Source organism: Moschus berezovskii, chromosome 7 (genome assembly GCF_049115385.1).
Source record: "Moschus berezovskii isolate FMDL1 chromosome 7, NW_MosBer_1.0, whole genome shotgun sequence".
In the NCBI taxonomy this organism is placed as follows: domain Eukaryota; kingdom Metazoa; phylum Chordata; class Mammalia; order Artiodactyla; family Moschidae; genus Moschus; species Moschus berezovskii.
The window spans coordinates 91,544,058-91,571,042 of record NC_142466.1 but is presented as its reverse complement, the minus strand read 5'-3'; the positions used below and the strand labels follow the sequence as shown (position 1 = coordinate 91,571,042).

Below are 26,985 nucleotides of genomic sequence, written 5' to 3'. Positions count from 1 at the left end.
ACTGCTGAGTCTTTCTCACCAGACTTAGAAAAATGTCCTCTTGAAGGATGGTCTCTTAACTGATGTGAATTGGTCATTCTTCCAGGGTAACAGAGAATGTTGCTTTCTTGCTCCTATATCCTCCCTAAACGCTATGTGGTCATAGGTGATATTCTCTTGAAAAGTGAAAGTCCAAGGAGGTATCACCTGAATCCTTCAGTCTATGTTTGTATCACCGTATAAAGGCTAGAAGGATTATATAGGGCCTGGTCTGTAGTTCCACTGACATGCCTATGGCAGGAGTAAAAGCTTTTATAGAAAATTTTGAGACATATGCTTGATGTAATAGCTTCAGTCATCAGAAGAAAATTAACAGCATGGCTCCTTTCTTAGGTACATCTGGAGATTGGGTTTATATTTCAATAATGTACTCTTTCAGTACCCCTTTCTAAAATAGGTAAATATTTTGTTAGTTTATATAGACTGAGTTTTAAATCTGTAATGTATAAGTATTCATTCATTTAATAAATTTCACAAAGTATTTTTTTCAAATCAGGTATTTCTTGAATGACTTTGACTGTACTCTTAATGGCCAGTTGCCATGAATTATTAGACTTTTTTTTTTTCTTCAGAATCTTCCAGTAGACGTCTAGAGTTTAGCTAGAAGTCTTGGCTATGATACAAACAGTGATGGAAAACACATGAGCAGTAACAAGTTTTAATCTCGCTTCTCAGTACTAACATGGGCTAATCTGTGGAAGCAGCTTATTCCAGTGTCACCCAGGGTGCAGCCACACCAGGCTCTGTAGAAGGGTGTTTTTCTTTTAAATGTAATACCTTCTCATATTTTCTTCTTAAATAGTAGGACATTTACGTTATAGATTTGTAGTACATGGTGGAAAATTCTACTTTCAAGAGGACTTACTCTCTTCTTACAAGGTATGTTTTCATGTCTTTTTTTCATGCACTAGTGTACAATTATTTTAGTCAATACTAAGAGGACATTAATGTTATTAACATTAAATGCCTGTAAACTATATAATATAGTTTAAAGTTTATCTGTATAATTTTTTAAAAAACAGCATTTAGATACATATGTAATATTACTCTAGATTTTATGTTTTATATAAATGGATTTACTTTCAACATAACTGTGACTTCTTAAAACAGCTAGATGATAACCTGTCATTATGCTTTACCATAAAAGTTAACGTGATTGATTTTATAAATCATTTAAACAAATAGTTTATGAATATGTTCTTTTAAAAAATAACATTAATGATAAAAAAGCTTGGGGATATTAAAAATACATTAAGTGAAAAGAGTAAAAAAATTTTTTTCCAAAATGTGAAACTATATTATTTTCTAAGGCATTTAAAAATATATGAGTTATTCAAATGTTTTTACTTATACATTTGAATATTCATGTTTTTCCTTGATAAATATCTTCCTTATTCTATGTTAATGAAATGGCACTGGACAGTTAAAATGGAGATTCATATAACTCTAAGAAAGAATATTTATCAGCAAACTTTAATAAGCTCTGTATTCAATATAAATGATTAGAGACTTCACAAAAATCCAGTCAGAATATAAAATAAAGATTTCCTTTATCCCCTCTCAAAGTGAATTCTTAAAAGATTAAACAATGTATTTGATATCTTACTCCCTCATAGTCTAGTAGAGCATAGTTTTCTTTCTTGTTCAATCTATTTGGAGGTGTGGCAGCCATAAACAATAGTCACAAGGTATAGGATTATATTACAAAGAAATCTGAGGGAGTTTATATGTCTTTAAAAATAAAGAATTAAAAAATCCCACTAAGAATTGAGTTGTTTTTTAAAAAAAAACATAAGCCCACACATACACAAAAGCATCTTGATGTTTCTAGCATTTAGAAAAATAGGATACTGGTGGAAAGAAGAGGGGATATGCAGTCTTCTGTTACAACTACTACATTAAAAAAGAATATTCAGATATCTGACCTGAGGTTTGAGACAGAATAGATTGACTTTACAAGCACAAATTTTAAGGAAGCATAGGAAAAATCAGAAAAATGAAGTTAGGAGTTTTTTGTTTTTAAAGGCAGCTAGGTTGCTGGATGCACTGAAAAACTGATGAAGGACAAAACATATAAAGGGAAAAGCAGCCAGCAAGTTCTTCAGTCAGCTGCTATTTATACTTTTGAGGTAAAGTTAATTATTTAAGGAAATCATAGGCTTTAAAAGTTTTTGTTTTCATGACCAAAAGGTTCTGTGAGTAAGTTTCCAAATGCATGTTTGGGTGTTTAACTTAACTTGTTCACTTAGAAGTACCTTGATTACAGCTGAATTTAGTCTGGATTCCTCTTGTGAATACACAAAGAATGGTATATCACATTTATATACTGAAAACTATTATTGGTACATGTGAATTGATAGGAACATTTCAGCCAAGCGGACCTTTAAGAATAGGATTTAAAAGCACAGTGACTTATTTTCCTAATAAGAGTGTCTGAGAGGAAATACCATTTCACTTAGACAGATTTTTCCATTCTAAGTTTGTGGAACATTTAAGCAGAAAATAGGAGCTTATGTAAATTCAGAAAGACACTTCTTAGCTACAATTCCAATCCTAAGAACTTGGCCAAACCTCTCACCCCATTCTCTCCGAGGGGAGTCTGGTTACTGTCTGGAAGTCACTGTGAGAGTAAGGCCCATTTAGAGGAGGCTAAGCAGAAGGGTGGACAATGCAGGAATGAGGAGGCCAGCTTCAGGTTCTTCCACTTTAAAAGAGGGCACGGTAGCAAAGTCTCAAAGGCCTCTCTTGGCTCTAATATGTCATGGCTTAGTAACAACAGCAGTAGCATTGAAATAATATTTCAAATACTACTCAGAGAAACTTGAAACCAAAATTCAAAGCTTTCTATGAGTAGGAAACTCTGCCAAAACTGGTTTAAATTAGGGAAATACTGAGTTTTCTTGAGAACAAGACATAAATACTTTAAAAGGTTTTAAAAATAACAATCTAAATACTGCCAAAACTAAACAAATAAGAACTTGATCCATATTTATAAGCTCAAAATTTCAAAATAAGATAAATAACTAAAAGGCGCATCACCTAAATGAGAAACAATAATCTCTACACTCCACACTGAATAGAAACAACACTACTGTTTAGTGTTCTCTCTTGGACATTCCAGTATTTTCCCACTGATAAAAATTGCTTAACTAGACTAGGAAGAGGTTTAGGGTCTATAATCACTTGTTTTTATCAAGGCTTTGTCATTTCAAATGAAGGGAATAACTGGTAAATTCCTCATGGAATCAAGGTTCTCCTGACCTCTCTTTTCAAGTAACCAGGATAAGAGAATGCAAAAAGATCAGATTAATTTCATATGACTAACAGGAGACAGAAGTAGCACAGAGAGAAGACTGTGACAGAAGAAATTTTTGGTCTCTATAAAGAATTTCCTGTCAACCACAGATGGACAGCACTGGAACTGGATGCCTCTTGAGGAGGTGTGCTCCCTGAGTCCTCTCACTGGAGCCATGCAATCTGAGAGCAGACACGCTATCTGGTCCACAATGTTCTGGAGGAAACTTCAACACTGGGAGGGAGTTTCAACTAAATGACATTTCCTGCTTCCGCATGTCTTCTCTCTCACGCACAAGGGAAGGGTCCAGGAAGTGGCTGCCCCCACCAGCCAGCCAAAGAAAAGCTTCCCAACTACCACAGAGGAGCCACTCCTCATCTAGCAAGCCAGAGTTGCCATCTCATCTAAGGCAGGGAGGATCTCATGTAGCTCATCAGTGTAAGAAGAAGAGAGGAAACTGATTGATGCTTCTTCTGACTCCGCAAGTAGGCTGATCAAAAGCCCATTGGGAGAGATATTGAAGAGAAACAAGTCCCCCAACCCCACTTCATGCCTGGCTTTCTTCCTCTCCTTCATCTGTACACCACCCTTCTGTGCGTCCTTCCAGCTCTGCTCCTTACACCAGTGTCCCTCTAAGTCTGTCACAACTGCTTTTCTCTTCCTCATCCCAGCCTGCATCCCACTCCAGGGCTCTTCTATGTCCCAGGGCAACATGAGTGCAGCGGGAAATCAGGTTTGCAGGAATGAAGGCAAGTCCTTGGCCTGCTGCCAGGTTACAGGGAAAGGCCAAAATGTTGTATCGCTTCCCACTTTGGATATCTAACATATTCCTCTTGTTACATGTATTTTTTTAAAAAGTTTTCTGGTTTTCTTAGGTCTATATTTCTGGGATATTATATGTTAGATTTTTCTGGTTTAGACAGGGAAACTACAACCTATTTATCTCTAAGTTTCTACCAAAAAACCCCACAAAAAAGAAAAACCAATGAAACTCAAACAACCAATCAACTCAAAAATAACCTTATTAAAATTCTTCTGCCTCCCATGGACCAGAGAGTAAATAGTGCTAGACCTACCGAAAATTGTAGCTCCAAACTATTTCGAAGCATTGTTGGTTGACTTTTGAGGGGGCTCAGTTCAGTTCAGTAGTATATGGGAAACCTTTAACTGTACTGTCTAATGCTATAGAAGTGGTAAGAAAAGGCAAAAATATATGGAGAACCAGAGCAAAGACAATTTTGTTGCAGACTGCTATTTAAAATATGTAAAATGCAAAATAATAATTTATAAAATATGCACCATAGACAAGAAAATAACCTTTAACTCATAATCCCACTATCCCTTGTATTAGGTTTGTATATTCTATTTCAACCATCTTTTTGAGTATGTATATTTTATTGATGTCTTTATTTCTATTGGTCTTAAATAATAAACTGAAGGTTATGAGGATTACAGAGACTTATAGTGAAGAATTTTACTTTCAGAGTCTGTGAACCACACATCTGGAGATTCTTCCAAAACATGAGAGTCACAGTGTACACAGCCGGCACTGACCACCTGCAGTTTAGTTCTATTTACTAACTTGAGAATTTATTTTTTACTTTTTCTACTAGTGCACCTGCCATTTAAGCATTCACTTTTACAATAATTCCACACTTACCTGAGAGTAGGGGATAAGAAAGTGTGTTTTTGCTTTTTGAGCAAGGAAGCGTGGGAGAAATGCATAGGGAGAGACATGTCCATTGAAAGCATCCAAATACATTCTACTTCATGAATTCTGTATCTGTGCCTAGTACATAGTGGGTACAGATAAATGTCCAGCAACCTCAAAGAAAGCTAGAGACAGGACATCAAATGACATTTAATTCTTCACCCCCACTAACTTCTCCACCAAGGTCAAACAAGGCTGGGGCAGCTATGGACCTAGAAGATAGAGCTGCAATGCAGAACAATCTTAAAGAATAAATTGGTACTAGGGACAAGCTTTGGTTTTGATAAGGACTAAAAGCTAAATTAGCTCAAGAATGAGAATTTTAGAAATCAAGACAAGGCAGGGCACCAAGCATTAGGGAGCCAGGAACCACAAAGAAACCTGTGGTTAAGAAACATAATGGAGCAAAGTTAGGCAGGCAGCCAAGAAGCAGAAAGGATGTGCTAAAAAATGATGTTGGAAATGAAGCCCAGTTGACCATAACCAGGTGCCGGTGCTAGGATTCCAGGGTGACTGGAATGGCAACCTGCTGACAGAAGCTGCTGGGCCTTGAGTTGCCAGCACAATTTCTCTCTGTACTATACAAATCTGACTACCCAGCCACCTCCATCTCCACCCTCTGGAAGCTGTGAGTGCACTCCTTTATGTAGAGATGTACACTGGATAGCAATGTGTGGACTGGCTGGAAAGGAAGAGATGGCAGAAGCCACTAGCTAAAAGAAGGTAAGAGAGAGTGCTCCTGTGTGGGTTGTAGCAGAAGATGCAAGGATGGGTCAGAACACGTGAGCTCTAACTCAAGTTCTAGTTCAATTTGGTCATGTGGCCTTGGGGAAGCCACTGAAGCTCTTTGTACTTCCTATTCCTCCTGGTTAATCTGAGAGATGTATCTAGAATAAACTGAATTGACAATTCCACAAGGCAGTGCAGAGATGGGAGGGAAGAACTGTTCCTGGAGTGGGATTCAGAACAAGGTTATAAATATAAAAAAGTTTTAGTGTTCTGGGTCCTATATTCTCCCTTACCTAGCACAACTGAGTGTGAGTTATCATAGGGAAACCTGACAAGGCTGGTGATGTCCACTGGGCAAAATGTGCATATTGCCGTATAGATTTCTAAGAGTTAAATAATGTTAATTATCAGGTTAATCACTGATGACAGTAGGGTTTTTTTTTTTAAATCTTCCTCTGATGATTAAAACATATACACATATATATGAATATTTTAATTAAATTAGTTAATTCATTTATGATTTTCAAGTCCAGAAATAGCAAGGCAGTGGAGAGACATTAAACCTGATTTCTGGAAAACTGTAAGCTGGCATAATTCAAGGATTCAGGGAGCCAGATCTTCCTGAGGTTGGGTCAATTCTAAGTGACTCTAGAAGTCCTTTGTGGCTAAGGTGCTCTCTGACGCTCAGGCATAGCAGCCCAGCCACACTGCTGGGTGACCCGGCTGCGTGTGGACTATCCCCTGCCAGGCTACAGCCTCACCAATGGATTTATGTGCGGCCAACTGAATGCCCCAAAGGGAAGACAGGCATAAGTCTGTTTTAGATGATATCATAATGGTTTTACTTTTTGAAAATTAACCAAAAAAACTGTATGTTTCACAGCTAATGGTTAAGAAACCACGATATATAAACATACCTGTGGGAAGATCTGCCATCATATGACAATAAATCCTCAGAAGTTTCTCACTTGTACATTCCAGTTCTGTGTGGGCTTTAGAAAAATGCAAATGATAGCACCCCCACTCCCGAAAAACTAAACAAAAGGAACTCAGTGGAACGATGAGTTGAGAAAGAATAGCCTGGACATCAGATGTTTTGGATAATGGAACAGATTGGAAGGAAGAAATCCAGTAACACTGTGGAAAAAGTAACTAACTCTGAGAATGAGGCTAGGGAGGCTGGTGTGATAGAAGTTAAAGAAAACGTCCAGATGTACTAATGGAACATGAAGGATTTTACTTTAAAAGTGACACAGACATTAAGGCAATGGAAAGATTTTAGGAATAAAGGAATATGATAACCTGTTGTTGATTTTTTTAAAAAAACAAAACAAAACATTAGTTTCCTAGGTATAAATGTAGTTCTTATTGCTCAGTATAGAAACTGAAGAAAAAAAGACATGACTCTACAACCCAGATAATATCAATTAGGTATATTTGTGCCAGGATTTGTGTGTGTGTGTAAGTATACGACATATAGATTTTTTTATATTTTCTTTCAAAAAATAGCATTTCTTATTTTTAAATATATTTGCAGATATTTTGTGAGTTCCAAAGTATTTCAAGGAATAAATACACCCTATTTTATTTTACTATTTCCCTTTAACCATTAGTATAATCTTAAATTATCTTTTGTTATTATATAATTCTGTGATGAACACCTTTATGCACATCAGAATTGTTTCTTGAGACTAGATGCCAAAAGTAGAATTACTAGATGAAAAAATAAAGATATTCAAAAAGCGTCCAATGCATATTGTTGTACTGCTTTCCAAAAACTTTTAATAAACTTACTCTCACATTAGTAACAAATAAGAATGCCATTTCATTGTATTCTTGCCAGCCCTGAGAAATATATCGCAGCAGGAACTGTATCTATTCAAACCTGAACTTAATCCTCAATGTCTACTTACTTCTAGATTGGTCCTCTACACAGGAAGACATGAAGGAGTATGTGCTTCTAGTGTTCTTGACTTTGTGCTCTGCCAAACCATTATTTCACCCTTCGTACATGACACTGAAGAATATGATGCTGAAGGACATGGAAGACGAAGGTGACAGTGATGCTGATAACTCTCTCTTTCCAACAAGAGAGCCAATTAACCCCTTCTTCCCATTTGATCTGTTTTCAACATGTCCATTTGGATGCCAATGCTATTCGAGAGTTGTACACTGTTCTGATCTAGGTAAGAACATATATCAATTTGTTTTGAAGAATGATGTTGTTCTGATAAAATTTAAAGGATAGGGATGGACCTCACTGAAATTTTAAAAATCAGCTAATTGTAAAGGAATTTTTTCATTTAAATTTCTGAAAAGTATAACAAACCCCAAAGTCCATCCAAACTTATTTTAAAAATCCAGAAAATCCAAGGAAAACACTGGAAATTTCATATACAGAACATTTCCTTCTCTCTCCAAATTTGAATCAGCACTTCACTTTAATTTCCTTCAGAGAGAATGGATGTCACTGCGGTTTCATCTTATAGAGTGTCAACTGGTTTAAACTGTGCTTTCTAGCAAAATTCTGCAATAACAAAGTAAGTTGTCTGTCCAGAACAATGAATAGGTTATAGACTTTGTGAAATCTCTAATCTAGACATTTTAAAGACAATACTCTATGTGTTTTGAATGATTTGGATTTAAAACTATCTAGAAAAGAAGTGGCTAAAATGCAAGTCACTTTCTAAAGTCTCTTAAAAATGTATAATTCTCTGCTGAGTATTTTATTATTTTAATACTTCTAATAAGAGTGCTTTCAAACAGAAGGGCATACTCAGGGAGAGGTGTAACAGGAATGCACACTGAAATTGCAGTCAGTTATTTCCAAAACACGGAATGACTCAGACCTGACCCACTGTGGGAAGCCAAAGGTATAGTTCACATTTCCCATACTGGACCTGGAGCTCATCAAGGCCACTTGGAGGGTATACACGAGTAGACAACGCCTCTGCAAGCTTTAGATTCATTTCCCATGGTCACAGCATTTGTGGCAATATTCAAAACTTGTTACAGTGAATTCCAGAGACTTTAAAAACGTGTTATTACAGGATACAATGAGAAAGGTGAACAAAAACCACCCAGAAAAAGAGGATATTATTATCAGCTAGAATCACTGTAAAGGCTTAATGGAATATACAGGCACATACCTTAAAATGACATGGCACTGTTAGCAGCATAAATGTCACCTACCCCATGACCATGGAAAATGAAGCTTCCAAATCCATCAGGGGTAGGGTAAGGGAAGGTTTGTCAAAATTTATGTTACAGGTCCTGTCTGCAGAACCTCTAGCTTCCTACAAGACCTTCCACTTATTTTCTAAAGTCAAAGTAATCTCCTAACAAAACTGCTGCTACCTTGGTAACCCATCAAGTTACCCCCTTTTCCCTCTTTCCAACTATGTCAAACTTCTTCAAAGAATTGTCAATTTTAAAGTATAAAGGGGAAAGTATCGAGGGCTGTCAAGTGGAATGTTGACACTCGTAGTATTTTTTAATATTGAATTCTTCAATTTTGGGCCATTAAATATAATATTAATATTACTCATCTGGAGCCTCGCGGGCTACAGACCATGGGGTCACAAAGGAGTCAGACGTGACTTAGCGACTAAATAAAAACAACACTCTTCAGGAGTAAGGATGGCTCCACTAAAAGTGTAGTAATATCTGAAATTCACTTTAAAAAGATAAGTTGATGGTTAGATGGATGGACAGTAAGTATAGTATAGTAAAATGTTTATGGGAGAAAAAGGAATATTAGTTTTCACTGTAAAATTCTTTAAACTTTTTTGTATATTTGAATGTTTCAATAATAAATTATAGAGGAAAACCAAGAAGGCCCCATGCTCATCAAGTATAACTATCTATATGGAATGTCTGATTACAATCAGGGGTGCACATTTTCAGCCATTTAAGGAAAGTAAGGAAGAAATGTACCACATACTACTCCTGCTAATTTTCTGCTTCAAGAAAGAAAAAACACATTTACATCTTTAAATAATTTAATTAGGGCTTCCCTGGTGGCTCAGACGGTAAAGAATCCATTTGCAATGTAGGAGACCCAGTTTTGATATTTCTATCAGGAAGATCCCCTGGAGAAGGGAATGGCTACCCACTCCACTTTTGCCTGGAGAAGTCCACGGAGAGAGGAGCCTGGCAGGCTACAGTCCATGGGGTCACAAACAGAGGAATAAATTTTTGTAAATCAAATAATTTACAACTAATTAGAGGAGCTCATTATTAAAATAAATGAGTGGTAAGGTTTTTAATAGTATACATGAAAATAAACTTATTTATCTATTTTCTAAGCATAACTTTCTACATATTGATGCTTCTTAAAATGATCAAAACCCACAGGCTCCAATTTAGCACTATGACTGCCTGAAAATCTGCAAAGAATGTCAATATTCTTTAGTCAAAAGCGCATGTGCACAATCTGTGCCTCCACTGTAGGTCTCCTCCTTGTAGTCATATTAGAGTACTTCAACTTAGCCCCATTTAATGTCACTATGACTGAACTGATAGCTAGACCCAGCTAGACACCTTGTAAAAATAAAGTTACTTGATAAGATCATTAGGCCATTCCAAAGACCAATGTTTTTGTCATCTGCTACACATTAAGTCATCTACTATTTAATGGCAATCACGAATTTCTTAAAAAGCACACTTATATCAGCAATCTTATCTTTAGGATATAATGTGTACGCAATGTATTTATTTCTCAGGTCTGTCCTCCGTCCCAAGCAACATTCCATTTGATACTCGAATGGTTGACCTTCAAAACAATAAAATTAAGGAAATCAAAGAAAATGACTTTAAAGGACTCACCTCACTTTATGTAAGAATACATATTCATATTTTCAAATATTTAAGTGAAAATCTCTATCACTGTTAAAATGATTACTTATATTTGTGTTTGTATAAACAAGTCTTTATTTACTCTGTGTGATGAATGACAAAATCCTGTTATTTTGCATTGTTCTAGTTAATGAAAAAGTATAGATTTAATTCAATTATTAATTTGATTCAACTGATGTTTACTGAATAATAAACCACTGAAAGGCAGTGGGCTAAGAATTCAAGTAAATGGTCCTTAGATGAGATTATTCCAGTAATCACAGTCACTACACACTAAAATAATGAAACTATGATTATTTATAGCAACTTATTAATGTACAATGTAAGAAAAGCAGTTATGCAAACCCACTGACTTAAGAAACCACAAAGATCTAAGAGCAGCATGTGCAACATACATAATTGATTAAATATATCTATATGGCTTTTTTCCCTAGACTTCTGAAGATGAAAAAGAACTTTTCTTACTATACTGATCAATACTTTAGCTTTCTAAAATTTAAAAGATTCTTATTTCTCTATTTAACATTTTGGGCCTCTAGATTTTAGCAGGTAAAATTTTGAATGCTATTCGAAATTCGGTTTGGGGGAAGAACCTGATTCCACACTGTCACAGACATGGGGTGTCATCTCTTCCCCTCAGAGTAATATTAGAGTGGAACAGCCTCTTTTTTTGCACCAGGCTGTGGTGGTAAGGCAATACTGCTCTTCCAGGCTGTTTTTCCACATTCTCGTGCTACACTGGAGAGAAGTAAACCTGTTATCTGCAAGGCACTAAGAGGCAATGGGAGAGATATTATGACCATAGCAGTCTCTTGCTATGTAGCCATCCATGTAGCCCTGTTCTCTTCCTACGTCTGAGAGGCTTGAGGCCACCCTACCCACATGAATCCTGCTGAACCACCCTAGCAGGCAGGGAAAGGAGACTACCAAATCCCATTACGAAACCAGTGCTTAAATGTCAGCTGGATGATTGTGTTGTAGACACCACGTTTTACTCAACTCTCTTGCTAAATCCCCTTGATAATGCCGGCAAGGATGGCCTGGCCCATCCCCTTGATAAGGCCTGGCCCAGAGAGAGCCCGGGTCAACCCCCTGCGAAGCCATACTATCCCTTGCACTGCCTGGTGGCTGGGCTTGTGGGGCCTTGACTATTCTTTTCCCTTTCAAATATATGGTGCAGATTTGCTAGGGTTCCATATATAATAAAGTTTCCATGTTAAAAAGAAAAGAGCAAATGGAAGAACATATATATATCTTATAACTGAGGCCTCACTTAAACAGTCACAAATAGCATAATAGGATCTACCCCATAACTCCAGTCTACAGAGACTTTTAAAGACTAGAAAGGCCAATATTTTACCCTCAGATGTTGGAAATATAGTGAATGCTTCTACCACTTCTTCAACCTATATTTATCTATAAAACCACAATCATTAATGCCATATTTAATTCTGAATCATTTTTTAATTTGTCATATCATTATTTTATTATATTTTAGGAGTATTCCGGGATTTAACCTACATGTATGCCAGTTATTTATTGAGAAATGAGAATCGAAAAGGTGTCAGGAGCTGTCTTAGGCCTCCTTAACTTTTCTTTAGTCAGTTTTTAAATGGCATTGTATTGGAGTGTTCTGGAGTTCAGCAGCCCCAGGCTGAAATCTTGGTCTAACAGAATTAGAAACATTGGGAAAGTGACTTACTTCTCTGACTCCTCTCAGTTTTAAAAGAAGTGTGATAATAGTATGGAATTCAGAATGGTTATTTAGATGAGTGAATGCATATAAGGTGCTCAGAGTCCAGCTGTCAACTATTACTGCTACCAGCTTAGTGTTTCTAGCCTGGTCAATGCATGAATGTAAAGTACTTTTTAAAGCACACTTTATACTTAAATTGTTAGCATGTTGTATATCTCAAAACACTTATTTAATTATAGTATCATCTATATGACACTGGTCTTTAAAGATAATTAAAATTATTTTTTTAGATATCCTATAAATTATCTAAATTATGTTTTAGCTGCTTGTTTGGCATTCTGATACTTGCACAGAGAACAATGAAGCATTAGAGAATAAGTGAGATCACTACACACACACACACACACACTTGCACGTATTCCAAGTTCACTTCCAGCCCGTTATTACAGACACATTCATCATGAACACTTATTGTCCTACCGCTGAAAGACGATACTTTTCTCATCCTCTGTCCTTACATATAACCACACTGTTTGGGGCTCTGTGACTGCTATGTTTAGAAGTTTCATGTGAAAGCCAACACTGAAAGTACTGCTTAAATGGAGACACTGTGCTAACTCAACTTGCTGGGGCAGCATTTGAGGGTTAAAAATTCTTACCCCATTTTGTATTACTTATCCTTCCTTTTATGCAGTATGACAACTGCATGTCTTAACCAGAGGGAAAAAACAAACAAAATCCCATTTGTGATGGCTGGATCTAATTGAGGCCCATATTCCCTTTGGGGCTTCTGACAGTGGCAGCCCACACCAAGTGCACACAAGAGGAAGAGCAAAGTATGGAGGGCAGAGGGGTGGGGGCAGGCAGGGGGGCAAATCACTTTTCTTTACTGTGCTCATTTCCTCCTCACTAAGAGGAGAGAAATAATTTCTGTTAAATTTACCTCATGGGAGTTGAGTGAGTGTGCCAAGTTGTTCAATCTTCCCTGTCCTCTCATTTTTTCAGTATAACCAAAGAAAAAGAGAACACATTCTAAATTTGGCAGCACACAGAAAGGAGCATATTTCACCAGTTGGTAACAAAATGTAATTTAGATTCTTCTCAGTTTAATCTTTTTTAGTTGAAATTATTAAAATTAGTGATGTCTGAAAGAAGGGTAAGAAAAAGGAGACAGTAAAGGCCTACAGTGAAACCAGTAAACATGTTAATAAAGGGACTTTAACTGCCATAGTATTTGTATTTCTTCTGTGAAACAAGAACAATGTAAATTACAGTATAAAGGCATATTAAATCAGTCTGAAAACAAGGAAGATTACTGTAGAATGGTACCAGAGACAGAAGTCAAAAGGAAAGAATCTAGATCTGCTCCCTAAAAGAATGAGAGGATCCAGATTAGCAGAAAGGAATAAAAAGTTCCAGCAAAGCTAAGCCCACCTGCCATCGCCCTTGGGAAACATTGAAAATTCTTTTTGCAAAATCTGGCATGTTTTGAAAATAGTTACTAGGTGATTGGTAAGCCCTAGTACCAAGGACTTTCCCAGTTTTGGTTCTGAAGTTCTGTGACCCAGTGGATTCTAGGAATGCTAAACCACTTGCCATTGTCCTTGGGAAACATTGAAAATTCTTTCTGCAAAATCTGGCATGTTTTGAAAATAGTTACTAGGTGACTGGTAAGCCCTGGTACCAAGGACTTTCCCAGTTTTGGTTCTGAAGTTCTGCACCCCGTAGACTTAGATGGCTGCAATAAGACCCTCAACGTGTCATAAAGGGTTTGACTGTGGAGAACGCAGATTCAGGCTGGTATAAGTTCTTTTACTTTCTGGGGTTGTGTCTCTTCTGAAGAGTGTTGCCACGTCACACCAAGAAATAGCCACAGAACTGAGAGGGGGTTGAGTCATTCCTCAGAACCTACTACTACCTCCCCAGTGTCTACAGTATGCCAGAATGCTGAGGGCACATTGTAGGAATTTATTCTTAAGAGTCTCTATTCTGGAGAAAACAGTAAACATTAGTAAACAAGACAGAAAAGAGGTTTTAAGAGTAGATAAAATCATGCAAAAATGTATTTGGTGTGTGCTGAACTTAACTTTGTAGAATGAACAGGTTTAACATAAGATAAAGATAATACCATTCATTACTTCCATGAATTGAAATAGGAGAGGGGAACCTTAAACACGGGAACACCTCAGCCACTCAAGATAAACCAAAGGCATGAAACCAATTGTTAAAGCTTTGCACTGTTTCAACTCAGTGGCAAATGTATATGTGTGTGTGTGTGTGTGTGTGTGCACGCGGGCACATACGCATGCGTGTGTGTGTGTGCGTATTAGCTTAGATTGGACTGGAGAATTATTTACATGGTTAATAAAGTATATGAATGACACAATTTGCATTGATTTCCATGATTTCCAATCACTATTGAATATTGGTAATCAAATATTGGTAAATTAAATTCCTGATTCGGTACAACTTTTTATGCTTTATCTAGGCTTTGATTCTGAACAACAATAAGCTAACAAAGATTCACCCAAAAGCCTTTCTAACCACAAAGAAGTTGCGGAGGCTATATTTGTCCCACAATCAACTAAGTGAAATACCGCTCAATCTTCCCAAATCATTAGCAGAACTCAGAATTCATGACAATAAAGTTAAGAAAATACAAAAGGAAACATTCAAAGGAATGAATGCTTTACATGTTCTAGGTAAGTTTTTGCAAATAAATGGAACATTTTGAAATTATATGCAATATGCAGATATAGAGATCTTTATCATCATTAACAAATTTAGGACTGATAATTTCTAAAATTAATTTTTTAATCTAACAAGCTTTACCTAGATAGGCCATTCATAAATCAATTAAAGTATCAAACAAAATTTATAGCACTTAAAGAAATACACCTTTTGTACATAGATACACATGCACTCTCAAGAATTTCCTAACGTGGTTTCTGTCTTCTGATTGTACCTTAACTGGTGAATATTTGTTATTTTTATTTAAAGATAAAATTTTTAATATAAAAACTACTCAAATATAACCTACAAAATTAATTCACATATTATTTAGAATGTACAGCTAACTTTTCATTATTTCTTTAAGATTATTGAACTATGGCATTTTTACTATATACTTTAAATTTTACACACTATTTTACTTCTAACACCCACGGTATAACCATGCCATCTTCCCCCACAACTTCTATTTGAAATTCCTAACCAATATTTTCATTCATTTACTCATTTAATTCAACCAAGTGCCAGACACTTACCAAACAGCTTCACTATTTGGTACTTCCTGTTAACAAATAATTTTTAATTGACTTGCAATTTTAAAAGTTTAGGTGAGAAATAAATGTATACTGGAAGACACAAAGGTTTTGAATTATATGAATGATGGTCTTTCTTCCTAATGTAGTATTACTGTAACAAAATCTTGATCACACTCATGGCTGGAAAAGAATAAGTACGTTATAGATTTAGTAATTCAAAACTAAAGAGTAAAGCTGTTATATAGCCCAGCCTCTGTAATACAAAGCATTCTGTCATCTGAGACTGACAGAAAAGAGAGTAGATAGACACAGAAACAGAGCAAAGAAGAGTCTGAACAATAATGTTCACACTTCTAGGGACATGCATCTCTGTATTCTGAGTTTCCTTCATATAGAACATACGTATGCTAAATTATATAATTCCGCCCCCCACAGAAATGAGTGCAAACCCTCTGGATAACAATGGGATTGAACCAGGGGCATTTGAAGGGGTAACAGTGTTCCATATCAGAATTGCAGAAGCAAAACTGACCTCAATTCCAAAAGGTTTGTATTTATATAGTATTTTTTAAATGGTTATCTTAAAATGACTATTAAATGTAATGCTATAAATACTGTCAAAACCACAGAATTCTTTTTTACCAGTATATCTGGTCAGTATAGTATGAATTTTAGTGTTTTCTTATTTACACAAAAAGAGGTTTTTTTTCTTCTTCTTTTTTTGACAGTATAAAACCAGAATCTTTATTCGCAGGGAGAATAAAACTTAAGAAGCAATGAACTTTTTATTGTTTCTTTCCTGACATTTACTTATCTATACCTGTCATTCAGAGGTGAGAATTCTGTAGAGAAGAAAGCAGAGGGAAATGCACAGGGTCACAGACCTTTCTCCAGGCTTGCAGCAGTAGTTCACAGTGGGAACCGTGAAGAGAGACTGGCAGATGCTGCCTGTGGCAGGGATGGGTGTATACTCTGGGCAAGGAACTCTACACCTCATTTTTTTTTTTTTTACAGCTGAGCTGTGTACATTAACAGGCTAATGCACAGAAAGGTCTGAAGACAATGTTGGGCACATGGTAAACAGTCTTACAAGAGAGACATAACCAGTACCAGAATAAGCTCCATGCTCTTTATCATGTGACCTGAAACTGGTGCCTCCAAGTAAAATGTTTCTTAAGTTTGCCACAGGACCAATTCTCTAAAGCATTACTTACAAGATCCCAGACTGATGACTAACTAGATAGGATTTACCTTTCTCCAAGCCCATGCTTAAAGTCTCACCTTCTTCCCCCCATGCAAAGTCTCTCCCCTTTGCTAATACATGGATCAGAAATAACCCCTATGATTAGTAACATATTTTCCTTTCAAACAGCCTTGTCTTTCAATAGCCACAGTAAAATCAGCAATAATCCTTTTTTCTTCTATTTTACCATTAATTCCTTTTCTATATTACTCAGTAGATCCAGATTAACAAAACAAACATAAGCTGATAATTTAAAAAATCAAGCAAAGCTGCTATTATTGATCTTTCATTTCATCTAAAGTAAAAGTGAAAAGACAATTTCATTTAGTATAGGAATAATCAGTTTAGTTCAGAACTTACAAAATTAAAAGCAACCTTAATTTAGTTTTCAAGATGGCTGTTTTTCCACAGGAAAGCTAAAATATTATATTTACCATCTAATCTTTAGAACAACAACAACAAAAATACATACTCTACCTAACAAGTTAAATAAAATCACTTTCATAAGCTAGAAGCTGACGCAGATGGTAAGAGGATATACTACAGCAGAAGAGCAGGGCACCACCCCAGAGCTGTGGCTCACAGGTCTTGCAGTTATCATCACTCTTTATATTTATATTAACAGTTTTCCTATACTACAAAACATGCTGAGTAATTCTCTTCAAGTTTCAAAGTGTACCTTTAAATGAAGTTTTAACTCCTTATGAAGTTCTCAAGATTTTTCCAAAGTCTAAAGCAACATTTTATATCCTTAGAAATTTAAATTTCAAATATCTAAATTTACATAACTACTCCTTTGAGATCCTTAATCAAGGAGATTCACTCAGTCGTGTCCGACTCTTTGCAACCCCATATACTTTACAGTCATGGAATTCTCCAGGCCAGAATCCTGGAGTGGGTAGTTTTTCTCTTTTCCAGGGTATCTTCCCAACCCAGGGATCGAACCCAGGTCTCCTGCATTGCAGGCAGACTCTTCACCAGCTGAGCCACAAGGGAAGCTTATGACATTAAAATCCTCATGACATTCAAAAGACAGTTTTTTGTTTTTATGCCTTATTTGCTCAAATGTGAAGGTTGACTGCCTAAATGTTATAATTTAATCATCACTACCCATTGCAACTGGGTGAATTAGGCAGAGGTCCAGAGGATTCTTACTAGACCGGACAACATAAGATGAATGAAAAGCGGTTTTCCTTGTCTCCAGTGGTTAAGATTTCACCTTCCAATGCAAGGGGTGCAGATTCGATCCCTGGTCAGGGAGCTAAGATGCTCCATGCCTTGTAGCCAAAAAACCAAAACATAAAACAGAAGTAATGTTAACTATAAAGTCTTTAAAAATAAAAATGGCCATACCAAAAAAAAAAAAAAAGGAGTAGACTGAAAACTGTTTTTCCTTCATATTCAACTGGAAAATTTTGTTACATAATGGAATTGTGTGGAGTGGAAGAGAGACTTGTTTGTCTATAGAGTAGATACAGAAATATCCTATGTTGGTGCAAAAGTAATCGTGCTTTCATATTGCTAATCTGAAATCATTATAACTAGGGTCAAACACATCTTTACTAATCAAAATAGGAACCATTACAATCTACACATTTTTTGCCAACGAGAAATAAGTTTGTTTACGGCTGTAGTATAAAAATCCGTTCTTTAGGATTCGACGAACTCTTGGAAAGCATTTTCTGTGTCCTGCTGGTTGTGGAAGCATTTTCCCTGCAAAAAGCTGTCGAGATGTTTGAAGAATTGGTAGTCGATTGACAAGAGGTCAGGTAAATATGGAAGATGAGGCAAAACTCTGGAGCCCAATTCGATCAATTTTGAAGTGATGGTTGTGCAGCATGCAGTTGGGCATTGTCATGGAGAAGAATTTGGTCCATTCTATTGCCCAAGGCCAGCTGCAGGTGTTGCCGTTTTCTATGCATCTCATCAATTTGCTGAGCATACTTCTCAGATGTAATGGTTTTGCTGGGATTCAGAAAACTATAGTGAATCAGACTGGCAACAGACCACCAACAGTGACCATGACATTTTTCTATGCAAGTTTGGATTTGGGAAGAGCTTTGGAGCTTCTTCTCAGTCCAACCACTGAGCTGGTTGTCACTGGTTGTCATATAAAATCCATTTTTCATCACACGTCACAATCTAATCGAGAAACGACTCATCGTTTTTGCACAGAATAAGAGAAGACAACACTTCAAAACAATGATTTTTTTGATTTTCAGTCAGTTCATAAGCTTTTTCACATTTCCAATTTGCTTCAAATGCCAAATGATCACAGAATGGTCAATGCTGAGTTCTTTGGCAACTTCTCTTTTAGTTGTAAGAGGATCAGCTTCGAGGATTGATTTCAGTTGGTCACTGTCAACTTCTGATGGCCAGCACTACATTTTTCATTTTCAAGGCTCTTGTCTTCTTTGCAAAACTTCTTGAACCACCACTGCACTTTACCTTTGTTGGCAGTTCCTCAGCCAAATGAATTGTTGATGTTGTGATTTGTCTAAGCTGCTTTACAACTTATTTTGAACTCAAATAAGAAAATCACTTGAATTTGCTTTTTATCTAACATTATTTCCATACTATAAAATTAATATAAAATAAACAAGCAATGTCATTAGCATAAAACCATAAAGCAGTTTTATGTTTTTTATATGTGAGTACAGTCATTCCTTAAATATGAGTAAGCTCAACTGATCAGAATTCAAGAAATTAGAATGCTCTCAGTTAAGAATTATTTTCCTGCTCTCTACTTTATTTTTTTAAATAAAAATACATTATGAAGTCAATATAAATTCAGCCATGATGAATATTGCTATTCATAAGGATGTGTCAATTATCTTTAACAGTCTTAATACTAATAAAGTAAGGAAATATTTTAGCAATAATTGAAAAAAGAATGCATTTCCTAGCTAGGCAACAAGAAATTCTGATTGAAAAATAATACATTATGTGTAGGATTAATGAAATGAGGTCTGACTGAATGTTCTGGTTAGTTTCTATCATTCCAGCTTCAGTTAATATAGAGAGAGCTGGGGTCAGAACTGCAGGGAATCAAACATATCAAACAGAAGAAAAAAATTCTTCTGTTAATGCTGTTCAGTCTCTAAGTCTTGTCTGACTCTTTGCAACCCCACGGACTGCAGTACACCAGGCTTCCTTTGCCTTCACTATCACCCGGAGCTTGCTCAAACCCATGTCCATTGAGTCGGTGATGCTATCCAACAATCTCATCCTCTGTTGTCCCCTTCTCCTCCTGCCCTCAGTCTTTCCCAGCATCAGGGTCTTTTCCAATGAATCCTCTCTTCAAATCAGGTGGCCAAAGTATTAGAGCTTCAGCTTTAGCCATCAGTCCTTTCAATGAATATTCAGGGTTGATTTCCTTTAGAGTTGGCTGGTTTGAACTCCTTGCTGTCCAAGGCACTCTCAAGAGGTTCTCTGGTACCACAATTCAATAGCATCAATCCTTTGGCACTCATCCTTCCTTATGGTCCAACTCTCACATCTCTACATGACTAATGGAAAAACCATAGCTTTGACTATACGGACCTTTGTTGGCAAAGTGACATCTCTGCTTTTTAATATGCTATCCAGGTCTGTCATAGCTTTTCTTCTAAGGAGCAAGCATCTTTTAATTTTGTGGCTGCAGTAACTGCCCACTATGATTTTGGAGCCCAGGAAAATAATGATATAAAAAAAATATTCATCTGGACTTCCCCAGCCGTCCAGTGGTTAAGACTCCACCATCCAATCAATGAAGGACGCACAAGTTTCATCCCTGGTTGGGGAACTAAGGTCCCCAATTACTAGCTGAAGGATGTGGCCAAAAATTAGAAAAAATATTCATTGGTCACCTCTGGATATTGTACCAATTCATTACTTTAATGAAATCAAACATTTATGCTGCTTTTTCTATAAAAACTGTATTATAAAGTAAATAATTAATGAAGGAAAATTCTTTAGAGAAGAATCTCACCTAATAAATGCGTGATGAATGATGAAATCAGAAAATCACCATTTTCCAGTTGTTAATGAAATAATAAATCTAAGTAGCGGTAATCAGTCAATGAGTGTGAAGACTATCAGATGAAAGAATAATTTACTGAATCTAATCTGGTCTCTAGATCTGACTACTCAGTTCATTTCAGTTCAGTCGCTCAGTCGTGTCCGACTCTTGGCGACCCCATGAACTGCAACGCCAGGCCTCCCTGTCCATCACCAACTCCCGGAGTCCACCCAAACCCATGTCAATTGTGTCAGTGATGCCACCCAACCATCTCATCCTCTGTCGTCCCCTTCTCCTGCCCTCAATCTTTCCCAGCATCAGGGTCTTTTCAAATGAGTCAGCTCTTCTACTAGGTAATTTGACCTAGATGAAGGCCATTAGCCCAATCTACAAATGAGTATCTCAAACAATTTAATATCTGAAACAAATCAATAGAAGGAGAAAGATGTAATATGTAACAGAAGAAGAGATTTAAAGAGAAACAAGACTCAAATATATTCTGTACACTTTATTTGGATCTTGACCTGAACAAATCAACTGTAAAATAATATACTTGAGGTTATTAGGGAAATGATTATTAGATGATAGGAAAGGATTATTGCTAATTTTGTTAGATGTGATACAGATATGATGATTATGTAAGGGGAAAAAAAAGATGACCTTATGGGGTTAGAGATGTCTAGTCTTTACAAGTGAAATGAAATTATATATGAAATTTGATTTTAAGTAGTCTAGCAAAAAAATAAAATTAATAAAAACAAATTGATAACAAATAACTATTAAGATAGATGAAACAAAATTGGAAAAATGGAGATAATTGTTGAAGCCAAGCAACCAGCAAGGTATCTCATAATTCTAGCTTCTATTTTTCTATGTTTGAAATTTTCCATAATAATAATAATAAAACCAAATCCCCTAAAACTGCCTAAGTCTATAATGTGAAACTTAACAAGTAAATTAATAATCAATAGGGCTTGGTCTTAGCTTGATCTAACATACATATTTCTTTTCTTATCATTAGAACTACCTTCAACTTTACTGGAGCTACATTTAGATTATAATAAAATTTCAGTTGTGGAACTTGAGGATTTTAAACGATACAAAGATCTGCAAAGGTAAATATTTCTCAAATCCTATCCAACTTGTAGGTGGTAGTCCATATGATGACAATATTAATGAAACTTCTTAGAGAATGTGTAGAGGGACACAATCAAAATTAAGGGAAAACTAGAATGGATTGCTATCATTCTGTCTCAGAAATGAAAGAGGGAATAAGTAAAAGGACACTTAGAAAATGTTCCTTTTGTTGCACACAGGTTAGAAAATTTTCTGACAGTAGAGGAGAGGGCTATTACATCGTGAAATAGGTTATTAAAAGAAAGCATGTAATACCTTTCTCTGAACATATATACAAATATTTCTAACTTAGTTGTGTTTTCAGCTAACTGAATCATATCATCTGCTCAAGAGTTGATGCATTTTATATCATTTTTAGGCTGGGTCTAGGAAACAACAGGATCACAGATATTGAAAATGGAAGTCTTGCTAACATACCACGTGTGAGAGAAATACACCTAGAAAACAACAAACTAAAAAAAGTGCCTTCAGGATTACAAGAGTTGAAATACCTCCAGGTAAAACATTCTACTTGAGTTTTGTAGATATTAATACTTTCCTTTGTTTTTATGAAACATATTAGTATCTGAAGCAAAGAAGCAAGTAGCTCCACACCTTAATGATCCTCCTAACACCCTAATGACCCTCCTAATTCACACCCTAATGACCCTCCAGATTATCCAACATGTGTTATGCAGCAAGAGTGTTAGAAGGCCAGTTTCTATTAAGCTATCAGCTAAAACACTCAGGAACCCATTTCTAACCCTGTTTCTCCTGTTGAAACTGTCAAGGTCATTGTGGTGAAGGTGCTGAAAGCTAATTTCAGGTTTCTGCGTGGCAATAACTATGTAAAGGCAGGACTGGTCAGGAGGAAATCAAGCAGGATTATATAACCTTTCATTCCATAAACATTTTATGAAGGAAGAGCATGTGGATAAAGTTCGAGGTGTTTTCACTATCAATGTGGTGCCAGATTAGAAGTGTGCATGCTTTTCAAAAATCTCAGGCCAGAACACATAATCAAAAGTCAGTGTTTGGAGCATTAAGGGCTCACATTTCTTGTTCTTCATTATTAGAAAAACTTTCCCTTCTAATCTGGCAACTCTTGACTAGCCAGAAGGGGCCACAGAATTGTTGGAGAATCTGATAAAGCTTTAGATACTCCCAAGAAAAAATATGAAGAAAATCTTTTCACATAATTTTAGGAATTTCACAGATCTTCCTGATTTCCATCTATGGACCTCAAATTAAGCATCCCTACTTAATCTCACATCACCTTTAGTCCATTTTTCTCATGTGATTTCCTTGATATATTGTACAAAGTCCTCATCGTCCAAGGAAAAACATATTGAGAACAAAACTGGGTCTTGAGCCACTATTTTTCATTAAATAGCCACCAAAATGCATGTGACATTGGCAGGTGCTAATCTGCTAACTAAGATTATGACTTCTGCTTTGATTTTTTTTTCAAATGTTGTGTATAACCTTGTTTTTTTTTTAAAACAGTGGGCACAAGTGGGGTCTTTCCTCCCTTAAGCTGTCCAGTCTTTGAGTACTTTACTCCACAACACTGATCCTAGATTCTGAGCATCTTAAATCTATCCATACTATTGCTGCTGCTGCTAAGTCACTTCAGTCGTGTCCGACTCTGTGTGACCCCATAGATGGAAGCCCACCAGGCTCCGCCGTCCCTGGGATTCTCCAGGCAAGAACACTGGAGTGGGTTGCCATTTCCTTCTCCAATGTGTGAAAGTGAAAGTGAAGTCGCTCAGTTGTGTCCGACTCTTGGAAACCATGTAATGCATCTGCCACAAAGTGCCCAAGATTGATAGAGGGCAGCGGCGACTCCAACACAAAACTTAGAGGTTTTAGCAATGCCTACAGTTCTCAGGACTGGCTCAGATCAATCTCACCAAAGCAAAATGCAGAGGTAACAAAAGCTAGAACTAGTATCCTAGCGTGCCAGCAAAACGCTCCTTCTTTATAATATGTCAAAGCATTGTTAAGTAGATTGCTTTTACTTCCTAGAAATCTCAGTTGCCAAGAGTCCAAAGAAGGAATTTATAGGGCTATTAAAGGGAATGAAGGGAAGGTCTTATATTTCCCATTTTTTTTCTGAGTAATAATTTAACAAGACATATACACAGCCTATAAAATTGTATTTTGTCCATTGGTGCAAATAAAGATTCAACTATTGATGCTATATTACAGATATGTATTTAAGATGTTGATAGACATATTTTTCTATACAACAAAAAGTAGCTCTATCTACACTTCTCTCCTTTGAACACAGAAAATGCTAGCTAAAAATTCTTCACATTCATATTGTAAATCTAATTCTTAGAGCATTAAATTTCATTCTTCCACTCATTTATAATACTCTGAAAACACATTATTGCATATGGCACTGAAATAACCCTACACACACACATCCATATATAAAAGTTGGGTATTACTATGCATAAAAGCAAAAATCTATTCCCATGTGGTAAGTCTAATGACTTACTGTACGACAAAAAACTTTCACCTATGTGTGTGTGTGAATGTGTGTGTATGTAGAGAGAGAAAGAGAGAGACAGGGACAGGAGAATGGCATGTGCTGACCAGGCTGACCTGGGCTTTGCCATGGGTGCTACACCACACTTCATATATACAGCAATTTCTGTTTAATACAGGAGCTTGAGTTTTTATAATAAATATTCAACAGGCATAAATGAGCACATATATTTTAAGCAAAATATGTCCAAATCAGTTCAAAACAGAGACAAAGCCATGAAGAAATGCTGACTACAAACAGAATATCTTCTTTTTTACATTTATCAAGAATTTTTAATCCATTCTTTCCCCCATTACAACAGATAATCTTTCTTCATTCTAATTCAATTACAAAAGTGGGAGTGAATGATTTCTGCCCAACAGTGCCAAAGATGAAGAAATCTTTATACAGTGCAATAAGTTTATCCAACAACCCGGTAAAGTATTGGGAGGTACAACCTGCAGCATTTCGTTGTGTTTTGAGCAGAATGAGTGTTCAGCTTGGGAATTTCAGAAAGTGATAATTAGTAATTAGTGATATACATTTAATATAAAATTCAAAATTGTTACATTTGGAATACTTGAACTCTGTTAATAATGGTGGTACTATGCACCAGTGCAAAAATCTATTCCCATGTGGTTAAGTCCACTGACTTATTGTATGACAATAAATTTCAACAGAATTTTGCAAAAACTATTGATACATCAGGATTAAAGGAAATAGGCATTTATTGCAGTTTCCTTTTACATGTAAATGTTTTGCATAAATTTCATGCTTGAACGTTCTTTCTCAGTAACAAAAAATAAGACATTCAGTATTTAACACTTTGTTATCAAGTGCATTTAAAAAAGAACTGTACTGTAAATGGAATGCTTGACTTAGCAAAATTTGTATTCTTTCATTTGCTATTAGAAAAAGAAAATCGACAAGTACAGTTATATAAAGAATACATTATACTATTCTTATTCTGTCTTTAAAAACTTGGGTATTATGTAATATTTCTAATAATGTTGAAGTATGGTTTGATATAATCTTATTCAAATTCTCACATCTTCAAGACTTACTGTCTTTATGTTTAAAACTTCTTTATAATAAAGTCTTCAGTGTTTATTACCAACTCAAACAGATGCTATTCATACAGCTGTTTTTCAAGTTGTTGCACATACTTTTCTTTTTAATTATTATTACCTGATTATAAACTCTCTATAGAAATGCACAGTGAGTGTTTATATAAAATCTCACATTTTTTTATTATTACAGTTATTATAAGCTTTTAACAGTGTGTCAATTGTTAGGTTATATAACACTGTCACTTCAATGCTAACGAGTATTTTCAAGATATCCCTTTGTAAGACACTGGTTGGAAGAGACTGGATACTATCAACTCTACACCAAACTGTCTCCTTAAATATGCACAGGCTGGATAACTCTGAAGAACACATCCTGTATAACTGAATAGGCAGAGCATTAAATACAAACTAGCTCTGTATAAAAATTAACAGTACTTACATATGTATTTTTTGGTGTTCAACAAAAATAAAATTTAAAAAATAAGGAAAGCATTAAAATACTGGCTTGAAATAAAATATCTGTGCTTTGTTTTTTCTTCCCCCACCCAGAAAAATAAACCATTTTTGATAAAACTCTTATATATGACACTTTTAGTACAGTGTTAATGCTTATTCTTAATAATAGTATTGAAACAACCCAAATCATACCTGGGCTATGGGAGCTAATCACCTTTATAGTAAACCACCTCAAAAACTAGATTTCAAATAATTTGGGGGAGAGCCGTACATTACAGACACATAAAAAGGGGTGGAGGGTTGGGGTATCCAGGTCAAGAAAGAGTAAATAGATCTGTTCTTCACAGTGAGATTTCCCAACTGCTGACACTGTAGGCTAGATCATTCTGGGCAGGATGGGGCCAGGGTGGGACAGGGAAGGGGTGCTATCCTGTCCTTTCCAGAGTGTCTGGCAGCTCCTTGGTCTGTATTTACTAGATGTCAGTAGCACTTGCACCACAGTGTGACAATCAACTATTTTTCCAAAACACGCCAATGTGCCAGGGGGAAAGGGTGGAGCCAAACTGTAGCTGATTGAGAACCACTGCTTTATAGAAAATTTACTTAATTTCTAGATTCTGGCACAAGTTTGCAAACCTGAAATAAAACAGTTATTTTGTTTGGTAAAACAGTCAATCCTAAAGGAAATCAGTCCTGAATAGTCATTGGAAGGACTGATGCTGAAGCTCAAACTCCAATACTTTGGCCACCTGATGCAAAGACCTGACTCATTGGAAAAGACCCTGATGCTGGGAAAGATTGAAGGCAGGAGTAGAAGGGGATGACAGAGGATGAGATGGTTGGATGGCATCACCGACTCGATGAACATGAGTTTGAGCAAGCTTTGAGAGTTGGTGATGGACAGGGAAGCCTGGCATGCTGCAGTCCATGGGGTTGCGAAGAGTCAGACATGACTGAGTGACTGAACTGAA

General features: G+C 36.2%; 2 protein-coding genes across 2 annotated transcripts in view; one reads left to right on the top strand and one right to left on the bottom strand.

The window, feature by feature from the left end:
- Positions 1-26,985, bottom strand: part of CENPP (centromere protein P) — a 228,189-nt gene that overhangs the window by 96,698 nt on the left and 104,506 nt on the right. The gene's annotated exons all lie outside the window — the stretch shown is intronic.
- ASPN (asporin) lies at positions 661-26,090 on the top strand. Its single transcript, XM_055427467.2, has 8 exons — positions 661-918; positions 7,694-7,960; positions 10,499-10,611; positions 14,816-15,029; positions 16,029-16,139; positions 21,858-21,951; positions 22,332-22,470; positions 24,811-26,090. The coding sequence occupies exons 2-8, from the start codon at positions 7,717-7,719 to the stop codon at positions 25,006-25,008; spliced, it is 1,113 nt and encodes a 370-aa protein (XP_055283442.1). The 5' UTR covers positions 661-918; positions 7,694-7,716; the 3' UTR covers positions 25,009-26,090.